General features: G+C 40.0%; 1 protein-coding gene across 6 annotated transcripts in view; it reads left to right on the forward strand.

Annotated features, from left to right (window-relative positions):
* The window catches only part of ATR (ATR serine/threonine kinase), a 186,760-nt gene that overhangs the window by 33,307 nt on the left and 140,072 nt on the right, over positions 1-13,381 (forward strand). For all 6 annotated transcript variants that reach the window (XM_059688266.1, XM_059688268.1, XM_059688267.1 and 3 more), the window contains one exon: positions 9,632-9,817. In XM_059688266.1, coding sequence (XP_059544249.1) covers positions 9,632-9,817 — 186 coding nt within the window. The remainder of the gene's footprint in view (positions 1-9,631; positions 9,818-13,381) is intronic.

The raw sequence follows: 13,381 nt of genomic DNA on the forward strand, positions 1-13,381 counted from the left end.
GTTCTGTCAGCACCTGTATAACAGCTGGCACAGCGAAATTGGTGTTGAGCTTCACTGTCAGCAAGTTGGAGGGGAGATTCCTCCCATGAAGGGGACGTAAATAGTCAAGTCCCAGTTACAGCAGGAGAGCACAAATAATGCAAGGAAGGGGCAGTTGTGGGGCATCCAACTCAGGAGATCAAAGAGACTGCACCACTGGACCCGTCGAGACACTTTCGATACAAGGCCATCCCACAAAGACAGGGAGACATAACAGTTCTATCTAATACATAGAAATGAATACAAAGAGACAGCTAAAATGGGGAGACAAATTAACAACCTCCAAATGAAAGACAAGGAGGAGTCTCCAGAAAAAAAATGAAATGGAGGCAAGCAACGTTTCAGACATAGAGTTCAAAGCAATTGTTATGAAGATGCTTTAGGAACTTAATGCAAACTACAACAACATGAAAAAGTAATGAGAAACCATGAACAAGAACCAGACCAAAAAGAATAATAATATATTTGACATTATGAACACACTGGAAGAAATTATAAGTTGATTGGATGAAGTAGAGGATTGAATAAGTGATTTGGAGGATGAGATAGAAATAATTACCCAATTAGATCACAAATCTAGGAGAAACTAAGATGGCGGCCTAGGGAAACACCGAAATTGCTGCCTCCTACAACAACTTCAAAACAAAATAAACAGACAAAACGGACATCACCCAGAACCTACAGGAAGGCTGGCAGAGTGGACATTCTACAACTAGAAAGAAGGAGAAAAGCACATTGAGGGTCAGGAGCTGCGGAAGTAAAGTGCAAAGGTACGGAGGCTCATGCGCGCGGAAAGGGGCTGGTACGTGAGGACGCGGCTGTCTTTTTGAATCGGGAGGGAGTCACAAGCTCCCGACTGCTCTGAACTCCGGTTCCAGGAAGTCTCTGGGGACCCAGGACTCATACGGGGAGAAACTGGACTGTCTGGAAGCGAGCAGAACTCGGAACTTGAGGGCGGCTTTCCCTCAGAGGTGCTTGCAGCAATTGGATTGTTGGGACACTGAGACGCATGCGGCCCCTTAGGGCAGGGCTGAGAATCCCCCATAGTTCCTTGCTCCGCCCTTTGATACCCTGAGACCCCGCCCCACCCAGGCTGCCGCAGAGGCTTTTGCATATGAATGCCCTGGCCCTTTGCAACCTGAAAATTACCTAACAAATTGCAGCTGGGCCACAGACCCAGAACTTCCAAGAGAAGGCCCAAGGCCCCACAGCAGCTTGCATTGCTTCACAGCTGGGCCTCATCAGGGAACCTCCAAACTCCAAAAAAGGAAGGGGAATCTGCAGTTCTCTTCATAGCTCCTGCTGGGTAACCTCCAAGAGCCAGTGTACCCAGTGGTCAGAGGGGGACCATGCGGATTACAACTCCTCAGATCTATAAGGGACATACCCAGGGGGCAGACTCAGTGAGCACCAAAGCCCCACTGAAGCAAGTCTTGCCCCAGAAGAGTGTCTTCAGCACAGACACAGTCGATTCTCACTGCCAATTGGCCTGGAGGTCAGTTCCTCCCAGTGATCCTACAACAATCAAGGCTTAACTACAACAAGACTGTGCACAAAGCCCACAAGGGGGTGCACCAAGAGTGTCCACCTCAGGTAACTGGGGAGGCTGAGCCACTGGGCCCTACAGGACACCTAGCACACAAAACCACTCTACCAACACAGGGAAGCATAAAAAATGCGGAGACAAAGAAACAGGTCACAAATGACAGAAATGGAGGAAAGCAAACGACTGGATATAGAGTTCAAAACCACGTTTATAAGGTTTTTCAAGAATTTTATGGAAACCACCGATAGATTTAGTGAGACCCTCAAGAAATCTAGTGAGACCCTTGAGGATATGAAAAAGGACCAACTAGAAATTAAGCATACACTGACTGAAATAAAGAATAATATACAGAGATCCAACAGCAGACAAGAGGATCCCAAGAATCAAGTCAAAGATTTGAAATACAAAGAAACAAAAAATACCCAACCGAAAAAGAAAAAAGATTCCAAAAATATGAAGATAGTGTAAGGAGCCTCTGGGACAACTTCAAGCGTACTAACATCAGAATTATAGGCATACCAGAAGAAGAGAGAGGGCAAGATATTGAAAACCTATTTGAAGAAATAATGACAGAAAACTTCCCCTACCTGGTGAAAGAAATAGACTTACAAATCCAGGAAGCACAGAGAACCCCAAACAAAAGGAACCCAAAGAGGACCACACCAAGACACATCATAATTAAAATGCCAAGAGCAAAAGATAAAGAGAGAATCTTAAAAACAGCAAGAGAAAGAAAGTCAGTTACCTACAAGGGAGTACCCATACGACTGTCATCTGATTTCTCAACAGAAACCATGCAGGCCAGAAGAGAGTGGCAAGAAATATTCAAAGTGATGAATAGCAAGAACCTACAACCAAGATTACTTTACCCAGCAAAGCTATCATTCAGAATAGAAGGTCAGATAAAGAGCTTCACAGAGAAGAAAAAGCTAAAGGAGTTCATTACCACCAAACCAGCATTATATGAAAAGCTGAAAGATATTCTTTAAGAAGAGGAAGAAGAAAAAGGAACTCTTACCATTTGCCACAGCATGGATGGAACTGGAGAGCGGATAAATACCACATGATCTCACTCATTTGTGGAATATAATGAACAACATAAACTGATGAACAAGGACTGATCCAGAGACGGAGAGGCATTGATTGGACTGTCAGGCCTTGGAGGGAAGGTAGGGGAGGGTGCGGGTAAGGGGGAAAGATCAATCAAAGGACTTGTATGCAAGCATATAGGCCTAACCAATGGACACGGACAACGGGGAGGTGAGGTCATGAGCGGGGGGCGGGGAGGGTAGGGGGTAACGTGGGGATAAGGACACATATGTAATATCTTAATCAATAAAAAATATATTTAAAAAAATAAATATCACAAATCTAAACCATAAAAAATAAAAAAATTAAAAAAATAGAAATAATTACCCAATTTGAGCAGCAAATAGAAAAAAGAATTAAAAAGCAGGATTATAGCTTAAGGAAGCTCTGGGAAAAATTATGAAACCTAATAACATCCATATCATAGTAATACTGGAAGGGGACGAATATAAGCAAGGAACAGAGAAACTGACGAAATAATGATAGAAAACTTCCCCAACTTGGTGAAGGGAAATACCACGCAAGTTGAGGAGGCACAGAAAGTCCTAGTCAAAATGAACCCAAAGAGACCCACATCTAGACACATCATAATTAAAATGGCAAACGTTAAAGACAAAGAATCCTAAAGGCAGCAAGAGATGGACAGAAAATTACCTACAAAGGAGATCTCATTAGAATGTCACCTGACTTCTCAATAGAAACACTTCAGACCACAAGGGAATGGCATGAAGTATTCAAAGTAATGATAAGCAAAGGCCTGAACCCAAGGCTATAACATCCAACAATTTCATATAAAATTGAAGGTGAAATAAAAAGCTTTCCAGACAAAAAAATAAAAATTAAAGGATACATTACCACTAAACCAGCAATGCAAGAAATGTTAAAGCGACTGTTTTAAGAAAAAAGGAGAGAGGATCATAAATATAAAGAAAATAAAAATGACAATAAATAAATACCTATCCTATATAATAAAACCCTAATATGCAAAATGTCCCCTCGACTGGGAGTTTGACTGCTTGCTATGATGTGTGCTGACCACCAGGGTGCCAGGGCTCACATGCCGGGGAAGCCCCCGTGCTCAGGTGCCGGGTACCTGCGAGGAGTCCCCCCCCTGCACCCACGCTGCCTCCCCCGGGTGAGCTGGGCCACAGCTGCTGGGGCCATGGGTGCCAGTCAGGTTTCCTGTTGGTTTGCACAGGAGCTGGTCTGCGAGGCCGGCTGGGAGAGAGCATACTGCCCACCTAGTTTCCATGTGGTGCCACTGGTCAGCCCAGAGGCTCATGCTATGCCCCAGCTCACGGCATCTGGCCGCGCTCACTGCATCTTCGCATGGGGACTCAGGCGCCGTGACTCAGGCAGAGGGGGTCGGGTGGGGACCTGGGTGCCCAGGTGCTGCCCAGGGCCCAGGGGTCAGCTGGGACCTGCCCTTAAACTCCAGACACTCGCACTTCAATTGTTGGCCAGGCCTAGGGACTGCATCCGTGCACGAATTTCATGCACCGGGCTTCTAGTCAATAACAACCTTAAATGTAAGTGGAATAAATGCTCCAATCAAAAGAGATAGGGTGACTCAATGGATAAGAAAACATGTAAGGGACGAAACCGTAGAAATCTTAGAAGAAAACAGGCAGTAAAATGTAAGACATCTTTTGTAGCAATATGTTTATGGATACATCTCCTAGGGTGAGAGAAACCAAAGAAAAAATAAACAAATGGGACTACATCAAACTAAAAAGCTTTGCAAAGCAAAAGAAACCACCATCAAAATGAAATGGGAACCCACTATATGGGAGAACATAATTGCTAATGATACATCTGATAAGGGGTTAATCTCCAAAATATATAAAGTACTCATACAACTCAACAAAAGGAAGATAAAGAATCCAATTCAAATATGGGCAAAGGACCTGAATTGACACTTCTTCAAAGAGGACATGATCCATATATGTAAGTCTACAAGAGACCCACCTCCGAACAAGAGATACCTACAGATTGAAAGTGAAAGGATAGAAAAGAATATTCCATGCAAATGGAAAGGAAAAAAAGCTGGGGAAGTTATACTCATATCTGACAAAATAGACTTCAAAACAAAGGCTATAATAAGAGACAAAGAAGGCTAAATAATACTAAAGAGAATGATTGAACAAGAAAATAAAATGCATGTAAACACACATGCACCCAAACAGGAGCATCGAAATACCTTAAAAAAACAAAACAAAAAAACTTGTGATGGACTTTAAGGAAGAGACAGACAGCAATACAGTCATAGTAAGGTACTTTAAACACCTTTCGTACCACTCATGAGCTTTCTCATGTTTTGCGCGCCATCTGTTAAGGACCGCTCACGAGTTTTCTTGTTTTTCACGCGCCATCTGTTATGGACCTTAGATGTCAACACACTGTCTTGTCCACATTGAATGAAGCAATCTCATTGGTGGAAACCGTGCAGGTCAATCTACGAAAAACTATATAATTGCACAAACCCATAAAGCATTGCAGTTACGTTGTATTTTGGTCATTTGAATAGTCTTCGTCTTCAAGTTCCTGCGGCTTTTAGAAAATGTTTTACGCAGTACCATACGTTAAAAAAGTACTAGGAATTTGTTTAATTAATTGTTTTTGTAAATAAAAATGTTATAATTATTGAAAAACAACACCTAAAGTGCATTATGATCTGTAGTTATGATGATTTAAATAACATGCAGTTTGCCCAAAAACGTGCGGTCCCTGGCGTATGTCTTAGAGATTTCTATGCGGTACGAAAGGTGTTAACACCCCACTGACATCACTGGATAGATCAGTGATGGTGAACTTTTTGAGCTCGGCATGTCAGCATTTTGAAAAAACCTAACTTAACTCTGGTGCCGTGTCACATATAGAAATTTTTTGATACTTGCAACCATAGTAAAACAAAGATTTATATTTTTGATATTTATTTTATATATTTAAATGCCATTTAACAAAGAAAAATCAACCCAAATTATGAGTTTGCGTGTCACCTCTGACATGTGTGTCATAGATTCGCCATCACTGGGATAGATCTTCCAAATAAAAAATCTGCAAGGAAACAGATGACTTAAATGATAACACTGTATCTAACTAATATTTACAGAACATTTCACCCCAAAGCAAGAAAATATACAATATTCTCAAGCACACATGAAACATTGTCAAAGCTAGAACACGTTATGGCTCAAAATAAATCTATATGAATTTAAGAAGATTCATATCATACCAAGCATCTCAGATCACAATGGCATGAAGTTAGAAGTCAACTACAATAACAACAAAAAACCTCAAAAACACCCAAATACATGGAAACTAAATTGCAAGTTGTTAAACAATGTGTGTATTACTAATGTGATAAAAAAAAAGATACTAAAAACTTCCTGGAAACAAATGAAAATGAACACACAACCACCCAAAACCTATGGGACAGAGGAAAGCAGTCCTCAGAGGGAAGTTCATAGCATTACAGGCTTACCTTAATAAACAAGAAAAAGCACTAATAAATTAACCCTACAACTAAATGAGTTGGAAAGAGAACAGGAAGAAAAGCCCAGAGGAACTATAAGGGAGAAAATAAAGATTGGACCAGAAGTAAAAGACATAGAGATTAAAAAAACTGTACATAGGATCAACGAATCCAAGAGCTGGTTCCTTGAAAAGATGAACGATTGAGTAACCCTTAGCCAAACGTATCAAGAAACAAAGAGAGAGGACCTATATAAATAAAATCAGAAAGAGACGATATAATAATGGGCACCACAGAATTGAAAAAAGGATTGTAAGGTAATACTGTGAACACTATATGCCAACAAATTGGACAACCTGTGCGAAATGGACAAATTCCTAGACATACACATTTACAAAACTCAATCAGGAAGAATCAGAAAACCTGAATAGGCCAATAACAACTAATGAAATTGGAACAGTAATTTAAAAACTCCCAGCAAACAAAAGTCCTGGACCAGATTACTTCATAGGCGAGTTCTACCAAACATTTAAAGAACTAATACCTATCATCCTCAAACTATTCCAGAAAATTCAAGAGGAAGGAACACTTTCAAGTTCTTTTTACAAAGCCAGCATTATCCTAATTCCAAAACCAGATAAAGGCACTACAAAGAAAGAAAAGGCTAGTATCCTTGATGAACACAGATGCTAAAATCCACAACAAAATATTAGCACAACAAACGCAGGAATATATTAAAAACACACCATGATCAAGTGGGTTTTATTCTGGGATGCAAGGCTGGAACAGTTTTGGCAAATCAATAAATGTGATACATCACATAACAAGATGAAAGATAAAATCCACATAATCATATCAATAAATACAGAAAAAGCATTTGAAAAAATCCAGCACCATTTTTTGATAATAACTCAGCAAAGTGGGAATAGAGGGATCATAACTCAACATAATAAAGGCGATATATGACAAACGTACCGGTACATCATATTCAATGGGCAAAAACTAAAAGCATTTCCCTTAAGAACAGGAACAAGGCAAAGATGTCCACTTTCACCGCTCTTAGTATAGAACTGAAAGCCCTAGGCATGGTGATCAGAGAAGAAGAGATATAAGGCATCCAAGTTGGAAAGGAGGAAGTGAAAATGTAATTATTCACAGATGTCATGATATTGTACATAAAAAACACTAGAGACTCCACTAGGAAACTATTAGACCTAATAAGTTAATTCGGCAATGTAGCAGGATACAGAATTAATATTCAGAAATCTATGGCATTTTCTACACCAATAATGAACTCTCAGACAAACTAAAAAAAAAAATCCCATTTACTGTTTCAACAAAAAAATAATAAGATAGCTAAGAATAAACTTATCCAAGGAAGTAAAAGCTCTTGGACACAAACAATGGGTGGTAAAGACCTACAGTGGTGGGTAGTGGCTGGGGAGAGTGGGGCAGAGGGGATGGGAAATGGGAGAAATCTGTAATACTGTCAACAATAAAATAAATTAGCATTAAAGAAAGCTGCAGTAACATTTTTGCCTGAAGGAGAGTGGTTAATTTATTGCCTATCCTAGAGTAATACAAGTTTAAATGGTATTATGCAAATAAGCTTTGTCCTGGGACTAGAGGAGCTTATTACATAAATAGAATTATTATTTTGATTTTTTCTTTGATCATTTCACCATAATGGCATATGATAATCATCCATTCATGGATCAGTTTCTCAGCTAATTTTATTTTAGGAGTTTTTAAACGATTGGAACTATAAGTTGATGAATAATATGCAAGTAATTATATATATAGGAAGAGGCAGTTTCCTTTAAATGTAGTATAATGTCAGCATTTAGTTTACTGAATGCTCTGATTACAATTTTGCTCAGTTTCTTGGTAGTTTTTTAATTTAAAATAATAGCTGTGCATCTTTTTGGTGTCAGATTAGCAATGGTATTTGTAGACTACGAGACTACATGGGAACAGGAGAACCTGTACAATATGCATATGTGACTTTAGTATTTCCTCTGATGTTAATTTATTTCATGTATTTAATGATATGCCAGCAATTGATCTCTCTCCACATGAGAGTTGTTGAATATTGGGTATATTAATTAATTTTGAGAAAAAAAGTCTGTATCATAGAGGTGAAATGATAATAAAATATTTATAGAGTGCTTACTACATGTCAGAAACTTTGATAAAAAACCTGCCGAACTGGTTTGGCTCAGTGGATAGAGCGCCGGCCTGCAGACTGAAGGGTCCCGGGTTCGATTCCAGTCAAGGGCATGTACCTTGGTTGCGGGCACATCCCCAGTGGGGGGCGTGCAGGAGGCAGCTGATCGATCTCTCTCATTGATGTTTCTAGCTCTCTGGTCCTCTCCCTTCTTCTCTGTGAAAAATCAATAAAATATTTAAAAATAAAAACAAAAAAACTTACGTATCCTAACCGGTTTGGCTCAGTGGATGGAGCGTCGGCTTGCGGACTGAAGGGTCCCAGGTTCAATTCCAGTCAAGGGCATGTACCTTGGTTGCGGGCACATCCTCAGTGGGGAGTGTGCAGGAGGCAGCTGATTGACGTTTCTCATTGATGTTTCTAACTCTCTATCCCTCTCCCCTCCTCTCTGTAAAAAAATCAATAAAAAAATATAAAAAACAGCAACTTATATATCATTTCATTCACTGTTACCTAATGAGATAAAGATACTAATGTTTTTCCATTTTGTTGATAAGGAAACTAAGGCAGAGAGAGGTCAGATGAGGTAACTTGTTTAAGTTACAGCACAATTAATAAGTGACAAAGTTGGAATTTAAATTTTAGCAGTGTGACTAGAAAGGCTGTGCTCTAAGCCACTGTACTATAATGGTATTTCTTCTCAGGGAGTTAATGGAATTTAATTTAAAGCCTTATAGAAAACTAGGATTTCATTTTTAAATTTTATTCCCAAATGAAATCTGATCATTTCTCTTCATTATCTATAACCCATGGGAGACCAAGAACAAGATTAGAATAATTTCCATGGCCTATGTCTTTTTTTAAAAAATATATTTTTATTGATTTCAGAGAGGAAAGGAGAGAGAGAGAGAGAAACATCAATGATGAGAGAGAATCATTGATTGGCTGCCTTCTGCACGCCCCCCACTGGGGATTGAGCCCGCAACCTGGTCATGTGCCCTTGATTGGAATTGAACCTGGGACCCTTCAGTTCGCAGGCCAATGCTCTATCCACTGAGCCAAACCAGCTAGGGCAATCCATGGCCTATGTCTTTAAAATGAGTCTGAGAAATCATTCGGCATCTTGCTGTTTCTATAGCTGGACAACTCAGATCTTTATCCATTGCCTTTTAAAAATGTCATCAGTAAATCTTACCACCTGATCTAGAGTTCTTAATTTACTAATAGTATATTAAAAAATCAATATACTTATTTTTAGGATATTAGTATGGATAAAAGTTCTTAAATTTAAAAAAAAACTGTATCTTTGGATTAGAATGAAACAGAAATTGAACTGGGGAGCCTGTTGAGACAAGATTTCCAAGGATTGCATAATGAATTATTGCTACGGATTGGAGAAAACTATCAACAGGTTTTCAATGGTTTGTCAATCCTTGCTTCGTTCGCATCTAGTGATGATCCATATCAGGGCCCAAGAGATAGCATATCACCTGAACTAATGGTAAGAAATGTGTTATGTGGGTTTTTTCCTCCTTTTTGTAGCTTAATTATGATGCTGGTAAAACATCTGTTTTGTGCATTTTTCAAATGCCAGATATGAGTTTAAATTTTAAATTGGGTGCTTAATTTTGAGAAGGTTGAAATTTAAATTGTATGATCACAGCAAGGCATTAACAACATATATTAGCTTGAAAAATTGATATTTTCAAATGATTTTAGATTTTATTTTTTCACTGGGTAAAATGTTTATGTGTCTTTACTACTTATGAACTGTAGATTGGAATACATTTGTATCTCTCCCCAACTACCCCTTTCTTGGAACAACATATTAAAACCTTTTCTAACAATATTTAAATCCACTGTTGGATTTAAGGGGATTACAGGATATGTTAACCTTTTTATCTTTTCTTATCTTAAATTTGTATCTGAAGTCATTTTACTATTTTATGTTTTCATCTGAAAACATGTAAATCCAAGGCTTACTATGTTTTTCCTTTTGATTGCCCTCCTTCCTTCAAGAGACTCTCAGGATTTCTATCTCTGCTTTCTCCTTTTCCATTCATTCTTTAGCCCATTCTAGTTCGACTCCGTTCTCATTATTCTCCTGAAATTCTTGTCAAGGTCAAAAACAGTCTTCCTACTGTCAAGTCCAGTAGTTACTTCTCCTTTCCTATTTCATTCTACTTTTCAGTAGCATTTAATACAACTGACCATCCTTTCCTATGTGGCATCTATACCACATTTTCTTTTCTACTTTATTTTTATTGTTGACACTATTACAGATGTCACCATTCCCATCCCCCCTTTGCCCACCTCCCCTTTTCCCTCTGGCCATCAGCACACTGTTGTCTGTGTCTATGGGTTATGCATATATGTTCTTTGGCTAATCCCTTCTCCATTCATCCAGTCCCCCTCTTCCTCCTCCCCTCAGACAGCTGTCAGTCTGTTCATGTATCCAGGCCTCTGTTTCTATTTTGTTCGTCAGTTAATTTGTTGTTGTTAATCCACACCAGAGGATATATTTTTTCCATTGATTTTTATTTTTATTAATATATTTTTATTGATTTCAGAGAGGAAGGGAGAGGGAGAGAGAGATAGAAACATCAATGATGGGAGTATCATTTATCGGCTGCCTCCTACACGTCACCTACTGGAGAATGAGCCCGCAACCCAAGTATGTGCCCTTGACTGGAGTCAAATCCGGGACCTTCCAGTTTGCAGTCCAATGCTCTATTCACTGAGCCAATCCTGCTAGGGCTCCATTGATATTTTAGAGAGAGTAGAAGGGAGGGAGGAGGGGGAGGGAAAGATGTAGGGTGAGAGGGAGGAAGAGAGAGAGAGACATCATGTGAGATTGACCAGTCGATTGTTTGCCTCCCACATGCACCCCAACTTGGAGTGGGGATCAAACCTGCAACTCAGGTACATGACCTTGACCGGAATCGAAACTGTGACCCTTCAGTGTACTGGCTGACGGTCTGACCACTGGACACACCAGCCAGGTCTCATCAGTTATGTTTTCTGTTTTTTTAATTTAAATTCTTTATTCTTTAAAGTATTACATATGTGTCCTTTTCCCTCCATTAACCTCTCCCCGTCCACTCCCACCGCCCCAGCACCTGCCCTCACCCCCAACTGTTTATGTCCATTGGTTATGTTTATATGCCTGCATACAAGTCCTTCGGTTGATCTCTTACCCCCCAACCCACCCTTCCCCAGCCTTTGCTCTGATGTTTGAGGGTCTGTTAGATGCTTCTATGACTCTGGATCTATTCTTGTTCATCAGTTTATGTTATTCACTAGAGGCCCGGTGCATGAAATTCGTGCACTTGCGGGGGAGGTCCCTCAGCCCGGATTGTGCCCTATCGCAGTCCAGGATCCCTTGGTGGATGTCCGACTGACAGTTTAGGCCTGCTTCCCATAGGGAGCAGGCCTAAACTGTCAGTCGGACATCCTTAGCACTGCCACAGAGGCGGTAGAGGCTCCCGCCACTGCTGCTGTGCTTGCCAGCCGTGAGCCCAGTGTCTGGCTGAGCAGCGCTCCCCCCATGGGAGCGCACTGACCACCAGGGGGCAGCTCCTGTGTTGAGCATGTGCCCGCTGGTGGGCAGTGTGCACCATAGTGACCGGTTGTTCTGCCGTTCGATCGATTTGCATATTAACCTTTTATTATATAGGATTATATTCTACAAATGAATGGGATCATATGATATTTATCTTTCTCAGATTGGCTTATTTCACTTAGCATAATGCTCTCCATGTCCATCCATGTTGTTGTGAATGGTAAGAGCTCTTTCTTTGTTACAGCAGCGTAGTATTCCATTGTGTAGATGCACCACAGTTTTATTTTTGTTGTTGTTTTGTGTTTTTTAAAATATATTTTATTAATTTTACAGAGAGGAAGTGAAAGGGATAGAGAGTTAGAAATATCGATGAGACAGAAACATCAATCACCTGCTCCTGCACACCACCTCCTGGGGAACGAGCATTCAACCAGGGTACATGCCCTTGAACACAATCGAACCCAGGACCCTTAGTCCAAGGGCCGACCCTCTATCCACTGAGCCAGACCGGTTTTGGCAACCACAGTTTTTTAATCCACTCATCTGCTGATGGTCACCTAGGCTGTTTCCAAATCTTAGCTATTGTAAATTGTGCTGCTATTAACATAGGGGTGCATATGTCCTTTTTGATTGGTGTTTCTGTCTTCTTGGGATATATTCCTAGAAATGAGATTACTGGGTTAAATAGGAGTTCCTTTTTTAATTTTTTGAGGAAGTGCCATACAGTTTTCCACAGTGTCTGCACCAGTCTGCATTCCCACCAGCAGTGAAAGAGGGTTCCTTTTTCTCCCCATCTTCGCCAGCACTGGTCTTTGGTGATTTGTTGATGATAGCCATTCTGACAGGTGTGAGATGGCATTCATTGGTGTTTTAATTTTCATTTCTCAGAAGATTAGTGACTTGAAGCATGTTTTCATATGTCTCTTGGCTTCTGAATGTGCTCTTTCAAAAAGTGTCTATATAGGTACTTTGCCCATTCTTTAAAAAATATATATTTTATTGATTTTTTACAGAGAGGAAGGGAGAAGAATAGAAAGCTAGAAACATCAATGAGAGAGAAACATCGATCAGTTGCCTCCTACACACTCCCTACTGGGGATATGCCTGCAACTAAGGTACATGCCCTTGACCAGAATCAAACCTGGGACCCTTGAGTCTGCAGGCTGATGCTCTATCCACTGAGCCAAACCGGTTAGGGCCTTTGCCCATTTTTTGATAGGATTGTTTGTCTTCCTTTTGTTAAGTTGTTTGAGTTTCTTATAAATTTTGGAGATTAAACCCTATTGGAGAAACATTGGCAAATATGTTCTTGTTGTTTTGTTGATGGTTTCTTTTGCTGTGCAGAAACTTTTTATTTTAATGTAGTCCCATTTGTTTATTTTCTCCTTAGTTTCTTTTGCTCTAGGAGATGTATTGGTAAAGATATTGCTATGACAAATGTCTGGTATTTTGCTGCCTTTGGATTCTTCTAAGATTTTTATTGTTTCCCATCTTACATTTACG

Source organism: Myotis daubentonii, chromosome 3, assembly GCF_963259705.1.
Source record: "Myotis daubentonii chromosome 3, mMyoDau2.1, whole genome shotgun sequence".
Classification (NCBI taxonomy): Eukaryota; Metazoa; Chordata; class Mammalia; order Chiroptera; family Vespertilionidae; genus Myotis; species Myotis daubentonii.